We start from the raw sequence: 19377 nt of genomic DNA on the forward strand, positions 1-19377 counted from the left end.
TAATTATGTTCATACTATAAAATAGCTTCCTGTTTATACAAAAAAAGCTATCTGTTCAAAACATAGCTAACTGTTTGCATCAGTTTCCCAAAAATATAACATGGACATGTCAAAATAAACAACACACCTCACACTACAGTGATTATGTTCAAAAAATTACATTGAATGTTCAGGTTGTGGGTGCATTAAGAAGAGGAGTTGCTGTCCATTCATGCTGGTGCTTTCTTTGATTTCTCTTTGGGATGAGAGGTGACCTTTGATGTGGTTGCTTCAGCTGTTGAGGTTTTTTTCCTAGATGCACAAGTCAACATGTTGTGCCCCAATTCCCCACATAAGCTGCACTTAACTGTAGAATGCCTCTTCCCTTCCCTTTTCTAGCTTAATTTGGCCCTCTTTTTCTTTGCTTTTTTGGTCTTCCTGCAGATCTTTTTACCATTGGTGGTAATATCTCAGGAAGGTTGACTGATGGCCAATGACTTGGGTTTGGCATTGGGTGCATATACTATGCATAAGTAAGCTTGTATGCCTTCCCTTTGAAGCAAGGAGCTATAAAGTCTGTAGGTTGTAGCCTCTGGTGATATATAACCCTTAGCACATGTTTGCAAGGGATCCCTGAATGCTGCCACTTCCCACACCCACAAGTGCCTCTGCTTAGCTTGATGGGAAAATGCACATGTTGGTCTCTAACCTCAAATTCATCACCACCACAAGGGGTTGCATAGCATAGCCTAGACTCATCTGATCTTGCTTGCGGAATCTTTGTTGCATACTCAGTTAGGTCCATATCCCCCATGCCCATAGCTTTGTCAAACCTTGAGCCAATCCTCTTCATTGCCCATTTCCTTATTGCTGCAATACAACATTCACACAACATTGTCAATACAAAGAATTCATTTGTGTTAAAGCAAATATTTATGTGTTGTGTGGTTACCTTCAAGTAATCTCAGAACAGGGAGATATCTGTAGGGTTGTGTGCATGAGTTGAATGATTCTACAAAATTTGTAGTGTTATGATCACAACACAATGCAGGATCAAACTTATGCCTAGACCAAACCTCAATGCAGCTCTCTAAGTATTCAACAGCCTTAGGATTGTACTCATGTATTTTCTTCATTGCTTTATTGAATACATACTCATTATATACATCTGCTGCAATCCAGAAAAGCTTATGAAAGGCTGAACCACTGAATCCTTTGGCCTTGCAGTTTGTGTACAAGTGCTGGCAACACACTCTTCTTGTTGATCTGGGGAATGTTTCATGGATTGATGTGTCAACACCCTGCATGCAAAGCTATCAGTTAATACCAAAGACAATAAATCATCATTTTTTTTTAAAAAAACTTCTCAAAGGTGGCTTACCTTCATCCTGTTAGAGATGAAAGTCCAATCATCTCTAGTGCAGCCTTCCTTGTCAAATAGGATTTTCAAGTTCCTTATGAAATAACCCCAACTGTAAATGCTCTCAGTCCTAACCACTCCATAAGCAATGAGAAAAATCTCATTGTTCCCATCAATCCCAAGTGCAGTCAGCAAGTTTCCCTTGAAATGCCCACTTAAGTGAGCTCCATCAATACCAATTATGGGTCTGCAGCCCCTCAAGAATCCCCTACATTGGGCAGCAAATGAAAAAAAAACAAGCCTTGAATCTTGGTGGCTGATATGTAGTTGATTCACCCCAACTGACCAGAGCATAACTCCATGGGTTAGTCTCTTTTACCATTTCATCATACTTAGGCAGTAGTGAGTATGCCTCTCCAAACCCCCCATGAATCCTCTCCTTACACATTGCCTTCACCTTGTAAAAGAGCCTCTTTTTAACTTCAATCCTGTACCTTTCCATACAAAGTCTTTGTAAAGACTCAACTGGAATGTCAGGATTTTCTTGAATGTTTGACTACAGATGTCTACAGAGCCACTCAGAAGTTACAACTGGGTTAAGCTCCAGCCTTCCACAACTTCTATGCTCCCCTGTTAAAGTTTTGTTTGCCCAACTCACCTTTTATGTCATTGTGGAAGCATGGATTCTCCAGTTGCAACCATCTACTGCACACCTTGCTATATATCTTGTTTTGTCACTCTTTTCAACATAAACACCAAATCCTTCTTGTATGCAGTAGTCTTTGAAAACTTCCATAAATGACTCCCTGTCTCCAAATATCATCCATGGCTCTAATTTGATTGCTCCAAACTCCTGATGTGTCCAAATCTTTCCATTCTTGTAGGTCTTATCCATGGTTGAACTACCATCTAGATAATCCTCAAATTGCTTCTCCTAAATGTCATCATATAGACAATCTACCTCTGTCTCATCCTCTATGAAATCACCAATATCTGATTCAGAGTCATCTTCACTATCTGATTGCATATAATCATCATCTTCACTATCACTACCAGACTCAGCTGACCTCTGCTCACTCAACTCATCAGGTACTCTGTTTGTACCCTTATTTCTTTCTGATCTCCTTACAGTAAAAGATTGCCCCTCAAAATTAACCTTTGTTAATGCACTCTTCTTGGACCTAAATCCCTCAGGTCTTGATCTGCCTCCCTTTTTAGGTTTGTAACATGGAGCTTCTATAGATTCTGGTTGTTGAGTTGAGGTGTTTGGTGGTACTGTTGCAGTTTGTGGTTCAGGTGAAACTGGTGGCGGACTTACATGAGGTTTAGGTGAAACTAGAGGTTGAGGTGGTTGTTATGGTGGTGGGGTTGTTTCTGGTTGATTTGAAGCTGTGTGTTGAGGTGGTTGTGTTGTTTGTGGTTGGGTAGAGGATTGACTGGTTGTTTTCCTTGCCCTTTTTTTTGGTGTTGTTTTCCTTGCCCTTTTTTTGTGTTGTTTTGGGATGGTTTAGAGGTGAAGGTGGGTGGGAGTGTTTAGGTGGAGTTGAGGGTTGAGTACTTTCTTCAGCCATAGGCTGAGATGGCCTAGGGAATACTTCATCAGCAACCGGAGTGTCAAACACTCTTATATACTCAAAATCACCATCATCAAGATTAGCCACAGGAACCTCAACTGCAACCTTAAAGGCTTCATGTTCCTCTAACTCTCTCTCAGCCTGGGCCTTTTCCTGTTCCAATCTAGCCTTCTCAGCCATGGCCTTTACCCTTTTATCCCAATTATCCAGAGCATCCATAAACACCTGCCCAGGACTTTCTTTCTCCTCTAACAAAATTACTACTGTTTCCTTACCTTGAAACCAATCCCACATTCTCAACATGTCCCTATCCCCACACAACTCCAATTTCCTATTAGTCTTAGGTGGCATTACATACAAACTAAAGTATTTAGGAAGGATCACATTTTGCTTAACAGAGTCCTCAAACATAAACTCATACAAGTCTATTAGACTTGTTCTATCAGTATCATCAACCAGGACATCAAACCCTTGATCTCTATAATGGACATCAAGCCACACTCTACTCATCCTATCAACAACAAATTACAGACATATTACTTCACTGAACAACAACACACAAGATTCATATGAACACACCACACAGCAAAACATACCAAATCATTACCAACAATGCCAATACAAAAATCTCAAAAAATGTAATTCAAATACTTCACATTAAAAAACCATAACAATACCAAATCAATACACAACAACTAACATTTTTAACTTGAAATTTAAGATTATTTCACACAGTCAAGTCAAGTACTCACATTTAACAAGAACATTTCAAAAAACCCTAACCCTAACTCAATTCTCGCAAAAAATGTCAGATTCAAAACGCGAAAACAAGATCGAAAGTGAGAATATTACCTTGTTTCCTACCTCCAACACCCAAAGTCGAATTCAAGTGCTTTAAGCTTCAACTTCCTCCCCTACTTGTCAGCGTTGTTCTGGTTCGCCCAACTTCAACAGAAAAAAAAGCTTCAATTTTTTGGAATGTCTGGTACAAGTGTTGAAGAAAGCTTCTTGATTGATTATGGATTTCAGGGTTTGAATAAGGGTGAACGCTCGAAAAACAGAGAAGAAGAATGAGATGTCTTTTTGGTATTTTTTTTTATTTAACCTGAAGAAGTCAGAGAGTTAATGAGGTTCAACGCGCCATTAACCCCAACAAAGGGCATACTCGTCATTTTGCAATAACGGACTGTTAACGTCCAAACCTCATTAATGGCACGTCATGTCATTGTACTGTTTGTGAGTGGCATTTGGTGAATTTTGAAAAGTTGGATGGCATTTGGTGAATTTCCAAAGTGCTCAGTGGCATTTGGTGAAATAGCCGAAGAATTTATCGATGTATTTGCTTGGTCATATGAAGATATGCCTGGCATTAATAGAGAAATATCTCAACACACTATACCGCTAATTCCGGGAAAGAAACCTATAAAACAAAAGTTGCGTCGAATGAAACCCGACGTAGCTCTTAAAATAAAAGAATAAGTTCAAAAACAAATAACTGCAGGTTTTATCAGGGTATCCAAGTACCCTGAATGGGCAGCAAATGTGGTCCAAGTTCCAAAGAATAATGGAAGGGTAAGAATGTGTGTCGACTATCGAGATTTAAATAAGGCAAGTCCAAAGGACGAGTTCCCTTTACCACACATCGATATCTTAGTAGATAATACAACAAATCACGCACTACTCTCATTTATGGATGGATACGTGGTATACAACTAGATTCTCATGGCTGAAGAAGACATGGAGAAAACAACATTCATAACATCTTGGGGTACTTACTGTTACACGGTAATGCCATTCAGGTTGAAAAATGCGGGTGCTACTTACGAACGAGCAGCAACTGCCCTACTCCATGATATGATGCACAAAGAGGTTGAAGTATATGTGGACGATATGATCGTGAAATCAAAAGATCGCCAAGGACATCAAGTAGCCTTGATAAAATTCTTTGAAAGGCTAAGGAAATACAACATGAGGTTGAATCCATCCGAGTGTGCTTTCGGAGTCACCTCATGCAAACTCTTGGGGTATGTCATAAGCTCTAGAGGAATAGAGATAGACCCAACCAAGATCTAGAAGATTATGTCAATGCCACCGCCCAAATTCGAGAAACAAATTCGAGGATTTATTGGTCGGTTGCAATATATAAGTAGGTTCATATCGAAGCTAACAACGATATGTGAACCAATATTCTAGAAGCTCAAAAAGAATGTGCCAGTAATATGGGATGATGAGTGTCAAAAAGCTGAGAAGATCAAAGCCTATCTCGCAAATCCTCCCGTATTAGCACCAACGCTTCCAGGGATCCCTCTTAGGTTGTACTTAACAGTCACCAAGGAGACAAAGGGGGCTATGCTTGCCCAAGAAGTAGAAGAAAAAGAAAATGCAATCTACTATATTAGCAAGAAAATGCTCGAGTATGAAGTACGCTGCACATCGCTTGAGAAATTGTGCCTCGCATTAGTGTGGGCCACAACCAAGCTAAGACATTACATGCTCGTGCATACAGTCTTTGTAGTTTCTCGAATAGATCCACTTAAGTATCTATTCGTAAAGTCTACACTTAATGGGCGCATATCAAGGTGGATAGTCAACTTAGCCCAATTCGATGTAAGATTCATGCCTCAAAAGGCTATCAAAGGACATGTGGTCTCAGACTTCCTAGCGGATTTCCCAATAGAAGATTCAACGCCAGTACATGATAACGAGTTTCCAGATGAAGACTTGATGGTCACAGAAGATGATACTTGGACTTTATACTTCGATGGAGCCTCAAACCAAAAGGGATGTGGCGTTGGAACTATTAGTATCACCTAAACAAGAGCACGTTCCAATCTCTATAAAGCTAGATTTCGACGTTACCAACAACGCTGCTGAATACGAAGCATGTGTGGTAGGCCTCGAAACAACTTTGGCATTGGGAGTAAAGAAATTACGAATATTCGGAGACTCTTCTTAGATCATCAACCAAATTTTGCAAAAGATGCCCTAAGTGCTAAATTTACGCTAATTTACAACATGTCCCTTCGTCTTTACTCTACACCTACGCTTCACCATGGCCATTCTCTACATGGGGAATTGATAAAGAGGTCACGAATACATCCTAGTAGCAATTGATTACTTCACAAAGTGGGTTGAAGCACAATCATATGCCAAGCTCACTGCAAAAAATGTAGCACTCTTTATCGAAAGGAATATTATTTGTCGATATGGAGTCCCGCATGAGATGATAAGTGACAATGGAACTCACTTTCAAGCAGAATGTGAAGAATTGTTACAAAAATATGGTATTCAACAACAGCACTCTTCCCCTTATAGACTTCAAGCAAATGGAGCAGTTGAGGCGGAGAACAAAAATCTAAAGACTATTATCGAGAAAATGACTGAAAATTACAAGGATTGGCCTGACAAACTCCATTTCACACTTTGGGGTTATCGCACGTCAATTCGCACATCAACAGGAAATACGTCATTCTCCTTAATTTACGGAATGGATGTCGTACAACCTGTAGAGATAGAGATACCATCTCTACGCATTGCATTAGAAAGAAAACTCGATGAAGTCGAATGGACTAGGGCAAGATATGAAGAGCTAATTCTACTTGATGAAAAGCGACTAGAAGCTCTACATCATACCCAATGCTATCAAACCCGTATGGCTAGACACTTTAATAAGAAGGTCAAGATAAGAAACATTAAAGTAGGAGACTTGATGTTAAAAGCTTTAAGGAAAAATGTTTTGGATCCAAGAGGCAAATTTAGGCATAATTGGTCCGGACCATATATCGTCAAAACCGTTTTGTCAGGAGGTGCAGCAAAACTAACTAATATGAATGGCAATGAGTTCTCAAACATGACAAACCTTGACCAACTTAAAAAGTATTACCCATAATTACTTGAGTAGGACACTCAAGAGAGCTACGTTTGGCCTGATTCCTTAAGGAAGGATACGTAGGCAACCCTTTACAGAGTGCGGCCACTTTAATTTTCACAAACCCCGCATCCCAGAAGCAATAAAAATTCGACGCAATAGCAGCGCCACATAAAGGAGTCTGTCGCAAAACGATAGACTGCAGCGCACGGCGACAGAGAAAAAATAGCGGCGTCGATTTTCTGCAAATATCTGGGAAAAATTCGGTGTATTTTGGAAAATATTCAACTTCCGTACTCGAGAAAACTTCTAGAAAATAATTTAAGTTGTTTTCATTGCTTTAATAGATTAAATTTAAAATTTGATTTTATTAAAGCTGAAATTGCATTAAAAAAAATTAAATTATTGATGAAATTTAAATAAAAGCTTAATAAAATAAATTGACTTAAAATTTAAACTAGTCTAATAAATTGGAAGTTAAGCAATGCTTCAATATTTCTTTCTTTCTTTGCCCTCTTCCAATTTTTATCTGCATCCTCTTCATCATCCTTGACTTTAGCTAGTAAGCATCCTTTAGAGGACTTACATTCAATTTTAGAGTAAATGGTTTCTCCCTTAGCTAGGACTCCATGTTTCTTTTCTACCCAAACCTTCTTTTCTAAAGTGTCAACTTTTCTTTTCCTTTTATCCTTAGTAGTGTCTTTCTTTTTAGGCATCATAGGTGTTTTAAATTCAACTTATTCACCCAAGCGTTCCTTAACAGGAATCACTTTGTCACCTAGACGACTCTTCACATTGGTTTTACTCTAATTTTTCTTCATGTACTTTGTAGGCTTATTAAGAGCCAAATTTTCACATTATTGGGCAAGGAAGGAGGAACCTTTTGAGTAATCACTTCCCATACAGGCCTAGCACTCCAATATGTGCAAACTTCTCTACCTCTTGTGAAATAGGGAATTCATAGGGACGACGGAGATCCCCAGAAGGAATTGTTTGAAGTAGACCGTACTGCCTTTTTACCCTGCAGGGATAATAAAAAGTCATCTTGGTTAAGCTTGGAAGACGGCAGAAAGGTTGCTTGTTGACACCAACCATCCTCTCAATTTCCACCACGGGACAACCCACTTGATAGCAAAATTGCAAGAGGCAAAAACTTTATTCCTCTCATGGCAACCCATCTTAGAGAAACGCTTCTTTCGCCTCACAAAGCAATTCGGAGTGCATTTTTCAATGTTGTCAGGAGGACTTATTAATTCTAGTCTCTCCATTAGCCATATCTGCAAAAAAAATTCAATGCAAATAATTAGTATTACTATACAAAAATATGCCTTTTGATTTCTGTAATTAAAAATATTATTTTTCTACCTGTAATAAAATTGGAGAGCCCGAAAGGTGCATTTTGATTTTTCTTTAATTCATTTAGACTAAGCATAGTCTCTCCAACAATTAATGACATTGGATTCCTTCCAGATTCAATTTACTCCAAGATTGTTGATATGATTGCTTGACCTTCATTAGTTCTACTACTAGTGAGAAGATATTGGTTAAGCATACAAAAGAGAAAAAACCTTCTTCTATAAACATGAAAAGACTCAAAATAAGGTCTATCATAGTAGTGGCGTGCAAATTCTTTTAGATTGACTACGCTACTATCTACAATATTTGTTAGATCTTTGTCTTTTAAATTAAAGAAGCGCTCAAAATCTTTATAATAATATTCATTCACTCTAGGGATTGCCGCAAGATCTAATGAAAGGAAGCCTAGGATGGCACCAAATCCTTCCGGTAAAGGACTAATTTTATCACACCCTAGTCTAAAGCAATGTGTATCTGTATACTGATGAGTGGCATTTATGCCACTCTTTCATTCTTTTTCTCTAAGGATTCTCCCCTCATTTGCACTTGTTTGGCCCTTTTTATAAACATTTTTACCTAGTTTTGTTTCCTCCTTTCGTTTCTCCTTTATCTTCCCTTTTCTTAGTCTTCTCGCCTACTCTTTATTTTGATTTCTATGCTTTTGTTTTGTAGGTTTTTTGTGCCGAAAGAAAGAGGATTTCAAGGAGCCAAGCAAACTGTTCTACACGGGATGTTGTGCGGCTATTGCGCGGGCGCGCACCCTTGGCTGTGCGGGCGCGCAGCCCTATCAGAACCCGCGTAACCAGGCCAAAGAAATAGAGCCAAACCAAAGATTTTGCGCGACTTATTGTGCGGCCACTGTGCGGGCGCGCTAGATTTCCCCGTACCCTCAAAGTTGCGGCCGCACACTATGCTGAGAGGGCGCACACTTTTACTGCGCGGGCGCACATATTTCGTGTGCGGGCGCGCACCGCTGGGTTTCTGATTTCTTTGCGCCTTGTTGCCCAAGTTTATTTCTTTTGGGGGAGCCACATATATATAGATGGGATTCTTTTTAATAAAGGGCACTTAGTACTAATTCCATTGAATATTAGCCTAATCTAGAGAGAGAAAGTAGATTGTTATTCAAGCATCCTTTATTGTATTAAACTTTGCTCAAGTTTTAATCTTCAATCAATCAAGCAAGAATCCAAGTTTTCATCTTTCATTAATAATTTCATTACTAATCTCTTCTCCTTTCCTTTAGTATTATTTATTTGTTTTATTATTGCTTATTCTTGTTAATCTTATTAGTTCATCTAGTTGTTATTGATTTCATTGATTTTAATCATGTTTTGTTTTGAGTTTCTTGAGTTTATTTCTAGTTTTGATATTATGTTTAATCTCCCTTCTCTAGGCTAAACTTTTAGCTAGGGGAAGGGGGCGGAAGATATGAGTTGATATTGGATGAATGATGATGGTTGGATTGAACTTATGCCATAAATTGATGAAAGACATGATTTTTAATAGCTTGAGATTATTGTTGCACTCTATTTGATGTTTTCTAGTTTAAATGCATGAAAGTGATTTGAACTAGATTAAGATCATCTCTATTTTAATAATTGCATGAGAATGAGTTATTAAAGTGGAGTTTTTATGGGTTGTGCTTCTTTATTCTCTTGATTGCATTATAACTAATAGGATGCATGAGGATGAATCTTATTAGTGTAGACCTCTTTCATTGATTTTCCTACACTATTGCGTGAGAATGAATTGTTTAGGTAGAATCTTGTGTTCTTTGGCATGTGTTTCATGATAATCACCATTATTCCCCTCTTTCTAATCATATTGGACACCCCTGTATCCCTAGCGTAATTTTCCTTTGATTTTAATCATCATTTTCTTGCTTATTTGTAGTTTTAGTGCTCTTACACAAAAAAACCAACAAAAACAATCCCCTTTTTACTCTTGCATTAGTGACTATTGATGTTGAATTAGTGTGCTTCCCTAGTGGTTCGACCCTTTACTTGCCACTAACTAGTTTAGTGTAGGTTTAGGTATTATAAATGATTAATTTGATTAGGGTAGTAGCTTAACGACCTATCTAACCCTTGATCAAATTTTAGCGTCGTTGTTGGGGAAGCGGCTTGTTTAGCGTCTATTATTGCTTTTGTTAGAGTCATTTTACTTTATTTTCTTTTTGTTTTTTTTTTATCATCCTTGTCATTGCTAATTGTTTGCTTAGCTTTGGTGAATGCTTAGGAGGTCTCAAGGAGCACCCTCACATCAAATTGACCACGAGATCAACCAAACCTTGAGACAAGTCCGTAGGCTTTATCAAGACGAGGGAAGAGGTTTTGGTGATATAGTTGATAGTGAGAGTGATACTTACTCTTCAAGTTCACCAAGCGGATCAATGGCGGGACAAGAAAATTATGTTTTGTTTCGTGAGTTTGGAAATCCAAAGGAGTATGAGCTCAAGGGAGGGATTTTTCTACCATCACGGAAACCAACTTCTCAATCCATCCACAATATACTAGAATGGTCCAATCGGAGCAATTTTCCGGAAGTGCAAGTGAGGACCCTATTGAACATTTGGACCGATTCTTTGAATTGTGCGCAATGATGCAAACCAATGAAGTAAGTCAAGACTTGTAGGGAATATTTCAAGTGTTACCCCTAGCTTGAACCCCACTGTGATCATTCACTAAATTACGGTGGCGTCCAAAGGGAAAGAAGATAGAGCAAAAGAGTCGCCAACAAGTTTTAAGAACTTGTAAGCCGTTCACGAGGTGAAGGTTACACCCCTTAACGATTCAGGAGATCGTCAACTCCAATAGGTCTGGAACCATGACTGATAGTTTGGGATGAAGGTACAAATCCAACCTAAAAGAGATTGAACCTACCCTAATAATAGGCCTCTACTTTATTCTGATCGAATTCATGTGCGCTTTCTGACTAACATACAATCAATAGGATTAACCCTAAACCTGTTTATCTATGTTGGTTGAATATTAATGCACAAACAAAACTATTATTGGCGATCACTTGAATTATAATCAAATTAACCCTAAACAAGATTATTAATTATCTTATTAAGCATCATTACAGGTACAAATTCCCTTTAAACATGTATAAAAGGTGTGATCAAGCAATAACAATAAATATCAAGCAACATAATAACAATAAAAATAATAATCATCATAATAATCATAACAATTATAATAATAATCAGAATCATATTAAAGCATAATATTAATAGCAAGATCCTAGGCATGATACTAACAAGATTAATAACAAACCCTAGCATGTCACTAAACAATAAAGATCAAATATATAGCCCTAACATGATACTAACATGAATATTAGGAAAGAACATAAAAGGCATCATACTTTTAATCATACTTGATATTAGAGTTACCTTAAACATGATACTAGGAAGATCAAAATGCCCTAACATGACACTAGGAATCATAATAACAACCTAGACATGATTCCTATATCATAACAACAATAAATCAATTAAAGTACTTACTTGGATGACTCGTATCTCTTTCTAATAACAAAATACACGCGTTAGTAACTTCAAGGAAAATAATAAAACAAAACAATTAAGTTAAATAATTAAAATAGAGATTTGGGACCAAAACCTCAGAAATATAAAACCTTTCACTTCTAGGGCGAAGGCAACTTTGAATTATGATAGGTGTATCTAGGTCTTGTGAATGCGGAATTTTGTATGTAAAAGGGTTGGTTTAAAAAAGAGAGAAAATAAGCTTCTAGCTTAGAGAGAGAAGAAAAGAATTAGAAAACTAAGAAATTGATGATTGTAGATGATAATTGATGATTGAAAACAGAGTTTTTAGGAGGCTATTTATAGAGAAAATCAGCCAAAAAGATAAAAAATCGAACCAGAGTTCTGACGTGGAAAAACAGAATTAGCGCCAGACGTTGACATTAGCGCCAGGCGGTAATGCTGGCGTTAGGCACTATTCAAGTTTTTGACGCTTTTTCTAAAATCAGATAGAATTTAACCGTATAGGAGGATAAAATCGTATTTTCTTCAAAAATACTTTTTTTATTCTGATTAAAATTCCAAAAAGTCAACAAAAGTCAATTTATCAATGCTAATTGAATTAGGAATGAAAAGAACCTTCTAGAAGAATCTAGAAGACTAAAACCATTCCTAATTGCATTAGGAATGATAAATCCATATTAGGCCCTCCTCTAGATCATTGGGCCGCATATAAGGTTCAAACCGGGCCCAGTTTAATAATTTGGCCATAACTTCCTCAATATTCATCGGAATTGGGCTTATAATATATCGTTGGAAAGCTCTTTTCAAGCCCTATCCAACTACACTACTATTGGACCCATATCATGGACCAACCAAACTGGATTGGCTGTTTTCTTAAAATAGGTTTTCAAAAACAGAGAGAAAAGAAAAGAAGTTAAAACTATCCGCAACACTAGACTTTCCACACTTTCACTTCATCTGATTATGATTCGACGTGAAAGGTACTCATCACTGGGTTTGGTTTTGGGGAGACACAAATGGGTGTCTACAAGACTACATTCGTATGCACCTTTTCCGGCAATCTCTCACCGGACGAGCAAAGAAATGGCTAAAGCAAGTAAAGCCTAACACTCTTACAACATTTAGGGAGGTGGTAAAGGCGTTCTTGAAGCGATTTATCTTCGAGAAGAAGACCGCCGAAATTAGAAGGAAAATCGCATCATTTGAGCAAGATGCCGATGAAAGTCTTGGTAAAGCATGGGAGAGATTCAAAGAGTTGGTACAAGCGTGTCCCCACCATGAGTACAATCAAGGGTTGCTCATGCGGTTTTCCTACGACGGATTGGAGCCCATGTCAAGAGCCAATTTGGATGCGGGGGCGGGTGGTCAATTAATCAAAATCCCTCAAAATCAAGTTGAAGCCACAATAGAAGAGGTAGCAAAGAATTACTCTTGGGGGGGCCGAAGAAGAAATGCTCTAAAGAAAGGTGGTATTTACGAATTGGAGAAAGTTGATCAATTACAACATCAAATTGATCAACTAACAAAAGGGCTTTCCAAGTTGAACACGAGTGTGAATGCAAGTTCAAGCGATGGAGCAAGCTCCTCTCAAGTTAACTCTTTCTCTTGTCAAAATTGTGGAGGAACGAACCATGATACATCTTATTGTGGAGGTTTAAGCCCCGAGCATGTAGCGGCATACAACACAAGGCATAAGGGATTTAGAGGAAGTGGTGGTGGAGTAGCTTGGAAACAACCACCACCCGGGATTGTACCTCAACCTCAACAATGGAACCAACAAGCTCAACCTTCCTACAACTCCAACCCTCAATATCAAAATCCACCATCATCTCAACCCCAAAACCTAAGAGGAAGCTATCCAAGGAACAACTAATATAACAATCAAACCCAAGCACCTCAAAGAAATCATCAAGAACAAGCACCTCAAGCGGAGCTAACTCAAACTCAACTCCTCCAAGCCATGCATGCGCAAATGCAATCTTTTGGGCAAAAAATGCAAGAGATAAGAGCTCACAACAAGATGGTTGATTCACAACTAGCTCAATTGGCCAAGAGAACTCCTTTCAATTCACCATCTACTCTACCCGGACAACCACAACCTAACCCATCTCACAACTCAAAACCCGATACATGCAAGGCGATCACATTGAGGTCGGGAACTTCCTATGAAGGGCCAAATGAAGGGGTTGAAGCTCACACTAAATTCCGCATCCAACTCAATTAATCCAATTAATTACGCCGGTAAAACCCAAAATTTGTCAAAATAAATTTTGCCAATGCCGCTCAAAACCTGAGGCCTAGCCACCAAAATTTTAATTAAAGTAATTAAAATTAATTAAAATTAACAAAACTGCCAAAAAGCAAAATTAAAAAATGTGAGAAAAGTGCATCGACTACCCAAGGCTAGCACCCTTGAGCACTCATACGCACGTAAGTGCTGGGGGCTTGCCTAGCAGCCTCGGCCTTGCGTGCTGTGATGTTGCTGGGCACTACTTGGCAGCGCGCACTCGATGCGCGTCTAGCTACAGTTGCCTAGCACTGCTGCTACGCCTAGCATCTTCTCGCACGCCCCTCACGCACCAAGTCAGCACATAGCTCCTCGCACACACCTAGCACCACACACACCTAGCGCAGTAGCCATCGTCCCTCGGCAGCCACATGCGGGCTGTGCAAGCAGCCCAGCTGGCGGAAGGATGCTCATGGCTATTGTGCCTTGGTTTGCGTGCTTGTGCCTCGGGATTAATTCCCTATTTTGTTTGACATTTCTAATCAATTCTAAATTAAATTTAGAATTAATTCATTGAGAAAAATGAAAATTTAAACAAGTCTAACTTAAAATAAAATTTTCAATGTGCATCTAGCCAAAATAATTTCCAAGAACCATTTTTTTAATTAAATAGGTTTAACTTGGTGCAACAAAAAAATAAGAGGTCAATTACTCACTATTAATTTAATTAATTTAAATTATTCTTGAGTTTTTGACAAAATAAAAGGGAGTTGGAAAAATGAACATAAGTTCAATAAAGATTCCAACTTTAATACTTGTGAATCCTTGAAAAATTATATCTTCCAATATGAAGATAAACAAATTTCTATCACAAAGTTTCAAACTTTATGATTCCAATCAACTAAAAATGATTAAATCAACAAAGTTTAACAAAAATTCATGGAATTTAGTAACTCAAAGTTTCAATCACTAAACATAATTAAATATTGAATCTTTAGTACTAGGAAGCCAAAAAAGAACAACAATTTCACACTTAATGCAATTAGTTTGCAATTATGTGAAAAATAAAACCAAGCTTTCAAACACAAATTACCACCAAGTAATCATGCCTAAAGAGGTTTAAAATTTCATATAAAATATGTATTGAACCAATTACATAACCACCATAAATATGCAATTAATTTTCAAGGTTAGAAAGACTTAAAATTTTTCGTAAAACAAAAAATTCATCGAAAAAGTGCATTTTTGGTCGTTTTTTGGCTAAAAATCTAGTCCTAAAAGGGTGAAACCATTTCCAAAACACCTTTTCCACCCAAAATTCACTATTTTTGGGTCGAAATATGGGTTCGGGACTGAAGACAGCTTTAATGCGAGGTTAAAATAAATAAAACGAGCTACTAATCTAATTAGCAACTTAATACCAGAAAAATTAAGCCATAAAAACACCTTGAAAAATATTATGATTTTAAAAATAAACGAGCGAGGCTCCGATACTGCTATTGGGGTTTGGTGAGTCCGACTCACCGCGGAAACAAACCCAAAACCAAGACCACACTCGCAAAAAATAAAACCATAAACATAAATAAATTAATCACAAGATTAAGATAAGATACTTACCTTTGGAGCGTGCTTCGCCTAAACGGAATGTGCTCTTACTTCGAAAGCAAGCCTCGAAATTACGACGGCCTCCAACGATAGTCCACCCACAACTCGATCACCGAAAACGGTCCAATGCCTTGGGGTTAGCAAGGCCCGACCAAAACCCGAGTGATTAATGAGTTCAAAGGTTTTCACAATGGTGATGCCTTTTCCAACTCTCACTCAAGTGATTTTCCCAATACCCTAACTTGGGTATTTATAGGGAAAATCTAGAGAGTGAAAAGCTCTCCAATCAATGTGGGAGAATTTGATTTTCCCATTTTATTTTAAAACTAAAATAAAATTAATAATCAAACTAGTAAAAAATCAACAAGTGGCAAGCTCATGTGAGAGGTTAGGTGAGGACCATTTGGAGGAGGGGGGACCAAACTTGCTCCCCACTCCCTCTCCCAAAACCGGCCAACACATCACCATACACTCCTCTCACTTCGCACCACGTAGCACCCACCCTTGGGCATCAAGGCACCCAAGGTGGGCTGCCTTGCCATGGCTGCCCAGCAGCGCTAGCCAGCGCGCAATGGCCCAGCCATGCTGCTGCGACTGGCGTGCTTTGCGTGATAGCTACTGCGGCTTGTTGCGGCATGGCTCCTAGCCAATGCGCGCACAAGGCAGCCCCCAGCAGTGCTAGCACACACTAGGCAGTGCCTAGTCTTACGTTGCTAGCCTTGGTGTGCTAGCACGCACCAGCCAGCCTAGGCTCGGCTTGGTACGCATGCTAGCCACCATGCTAGGTCAAATGCCCCTAGCACTCGGTTTTCTCGGGGCATTCCGATGCTAGGGGTATTTTGGTCTTTGTTGATTTATTATTATTTTCATGTCTCATCTTTTATTATTTTTCGACTCGACTTCCGACGTTCGGTTTCGACACTCTAAGCTCGAATTCCCGACGTCTAAATATTAATTACTCGGTTGACTTATTAATTAATTTATAATTAATTCGTCGCTTCGGTTCGTTAGTTGCTTGGGTGTGACCCGAAGGGTTAGTCAAGATTAAGCTGTAATATTAATTATGCATTAATATTACTGATCAAAAGCGGCCTCCACCCAGGCATTCCGATTACTTGACCTTACTGAATATATTAGCTTTCTAATAATTTTGATCCCAGTAACAGAATAGTACACTTGTTCGAAGGACACCATTCCTTTCAACTGGAGTTGGTGGGGAGCATACTCCTCGTTCTGCACAGTTCTTTGATATGATGATGAACATTCCTCATCATCTGCGTCCTCCAGCACCGTAGTTGTTTCTGTGTTGTTATTTATTTTGACTATTATAGGATTTTGCCTTATCGACTCTTTTGTTAGACATATTTGTATATAAAGACTATTATTTATTATGACTGTATTTATTTGCATTTATTTTTCATTTTTATGTTCATATGTGTGGGTGCAAAAAATTGTGATAAAATTTTGATTAATTTTGCGCAAAAATTTCCGTCATTTTTATTGCTAATGGAGGGTATCCGACTTTCTCCCCCAATAAGAAAAAATGAAAAATTAATTGGACTTGCAACAAACCTAAATAATAAAGTCTGAATAAATCCAAAAAGGAAAAAAAAAGGAAAATATATGAAATTAATATATATGGGTTTTTGTAGAAAGGGTAGAATCGTAAAGTCATTGTACGAATTCGAATCATAGCCAGAAAAACGTGGTTTGCATAGCACGTTGAGGAAACGTTTCAGCGCCACATGTCGCCACGCGTTTTGCACTGTCGCCAGGCAACAAGGTTGTCGTTTGGCGCTGTAGTGCGCTGATTCCGAGTTCTTTCCGGAGTAAAACTTCATCGATTTTCTGCATAAATAGCCCCCTAATCTGCTGAATTCCAGTTTCTCAACAAATAATCATGTCTTTAGTTACTAAGAGTTTTACCAATTTCACTCGTGAATGGTGTCGATCTTTAACTGCTAAAGAGAGAAAAGAACTCGACTTTTTTCACATTGGAGGTATTTATGGTGTTAAGGGGGTAGATCTTGATATAGATTTTTTTCATACCGCTTTAGAATATTGTGACACAGATACTCATTGTTTTAGACTAGGGTGTGATGAAATTAGCCCTTTACTGGAAGAATTTGGTGCCATCCTTGGCTTCCCTTCATTAGATCTTGCGGTAATTCCTAGAATAAATGAATATTATTATAAAGATTTTGAGCGCTTCTTTAATTTAAGAGATAGAGATCTAACAAATATTGTAGATGGTAGTATAATTAGTTAAAAAGAATTGGCATGCCATTACTTTGATAGACCCTATTATGAATCTTTTCATGTTTATAGAAGAAGAGCTTTTCTCTTTTGCATGCTTAACCAATATCTTCTCACTAGTGGTAAAACTAATGAGGGCCAAGCAATTATATTAACTGTTTTGGAGCAGATTGAATCTGGAAGAAATCCAATGCCATTAATTGTGGGAGAGACTACGCTTAGTCTTGATGAATTGAAGAGAAATCCAAAAGCACCTTTTCGGGGCTCTCCAATTTTATTACAGGTAGAAAAATAATATTTTTAATTACAGAAATCAAAAACATATTTTTGTATAGTAATATTAATTTATTTGCATTGAATTTTTACAGCATGGCTAATGGAGAGACTAAAATTAATTAGTCCTCCTGACAATATTGAAAAATATACTCCAAATTGCTTTGTGAGGCAAAATAAACGCTTCTCTAAGATGGGGCGCCATGATTGGAGTAAAGTCTTTGCCTCTTGCAATTTTGCTATCAAGTGGGTCATTCCTTGGTGGAAAATAGAGAAGATGGTTGGTGTCAACAAGCAACTTTTCTGTCGTCTTCCAAGCGTAACCAAGATGACTTTTTATTATATCTGCAGGGTAAAAAGACAGTATGACCTACTTCAAACAATTCCTTCTGGGGATCTCAGTCATCCCTATGAATTCCCTGTTTCACAAGAAGTAGATAGATTTGACACATATTGGAGTGCTAGGCCTTTATGGGAGGTGATTACCTAAAAGGTTCCTCCTTCCTTACCCGATGATATGAAGAAATGGCTCCTTCAAAAGCCTTCAAAGGACATGAAGAAAAATCAGAGTAAAACCAATGTGAAGAATCGTCTAGGTGACAAAGTGATTCCTGTTAAGGAACTCTTGGGTAAAAAGATTGAATTCAAAACACCTGTGATGCCTAAGAAAAAAAACTCTACAAAGGATAAAGGGAAAATAAAAGCTGACACTTCAGAAAAGAAGGTTTGGGTAGAAAAGAAACATGGAGTCCTATCTAAGGGATAAACCATTTACTCTAAAATTGAATGTAGGTCCTCTACAGGATGCCTACTAGCTAAAGTCATGGACGATGAAGAGGATTTAGATAAAAATTGGAAAAGAGCAAAGAAAGAGAAGAAAAATTGAAGCATTGCTTAACTTCCAATTTATTAGACTTAGTTTTAAATTAAAGTGAATTTGTTTATTAAGATTTCTTTTAAATTCCATCAATAATGTAATTTTAATTTAAATTTATTAATGAAATTTCAGCTTTTTAATTAAATCAACTTCTTTAAATTTAATTTATTAAAGCAATGAAAATAGATTATTTTATTTTCCAGAAATTTTTTCGAGTACGGAAGTCGAAAATTTTCCGAAAGACATCGAAATTTTTCCAGGTATTCCTAGAAGAGCAGCGCCGCGGTTTTGCGGCTGTCGTAGGACTTTGCTGTCAGACTTTTTTCTGCGACGCTGGTATTCTGTTGAATTTCTTTAATTTCTGGGATGTGAGGTTTGCGAAAATTAAGTGACCGCACCCTGTAAAGGGTTGCCTACGTATCCTTTCCTAAGGAATCAGGCCAAACGTAGCTCTCTTGAGTGTCCTACTCAAGCAATTATGGGTA

General features: G+C 38.0%; 1 protein-coding gene and 1 non-coding gene across 2 annotated transcripts; both read right to left on the reverse strand.

Annotated features, from left to right (window-relative positions):
* Window positions 1-502: 502 nt before the first annotated feature.
* On the reverse strand, window positions 503-2234 carry LOC145625048 (uncharacterized). The gene is made up of 4 exons (XM_081678128.1): window positions 2053-2234; window positions 1361-1607; window positions 932-1280; window positions 503-849 (listed from the first exon to the last, which is right to left on the reverse strand). Exons 1-4 carry the CDS (start codon window positions 2232-2234, stop codon window positions 503-505), a joined length of 1125 nt encoding a protein of 374 aa, XP_081534254.1.
* A 10597-nt stretch (window positions 2235-12831) lies between these two features.
* LOC145625801 (small nucleolar RNA R71) lies at window positions 12832-12939 on the reverse strand. The gene has a single exon (XR_014110703.1). It is a non-coding gene; the product is annotated as a small nucleolar RNA R71 (small nucleolar RNA).
* Window positions 12940-19377: the final 6438 nt, after the last annotated feature.

The sequence above is a fragment of the Chenopodium album genome, chromosome 3 (genome assembly GCF_948465745.1).
Source record: "Chenopodium album chromosome 3, dcCheAlbu1.1, whole genome shotgun sequence".
Taxonomy (NCBI): domain Eukaryota; kingdom Viridiplantae; phylum Streptophyta; class Magnoliopsida; order Caryophyllales; family Amaranthaceae; genus Chenopodium; species Chenopodium album.

Excerpts from the sequence above, each read along its gene's own strand:
- LOC145625048 (XM_081678128.1), bottom strand. The coding sequence starts at position 2,234 with ATGGATAAGACCTACAAGAATGGAAAGATTTGGACACATCAGGAGTTT. Across the intron at positions 1,608-2,052 it reads AAAACAAGATATATAGCAAG|GGGATTCTTGAGGGGCTGCA; the intron begins GTGTGCAGTAGA and ends TGCCCAATGTAG. Across the intron at positions 1,281-1,360 it reads TCATCTCTAACAGGATGAAG|GGTGTTGACACATCAATCCA; the intron begins GTAAGCCACCTT and ends CTTTGCATGCAG.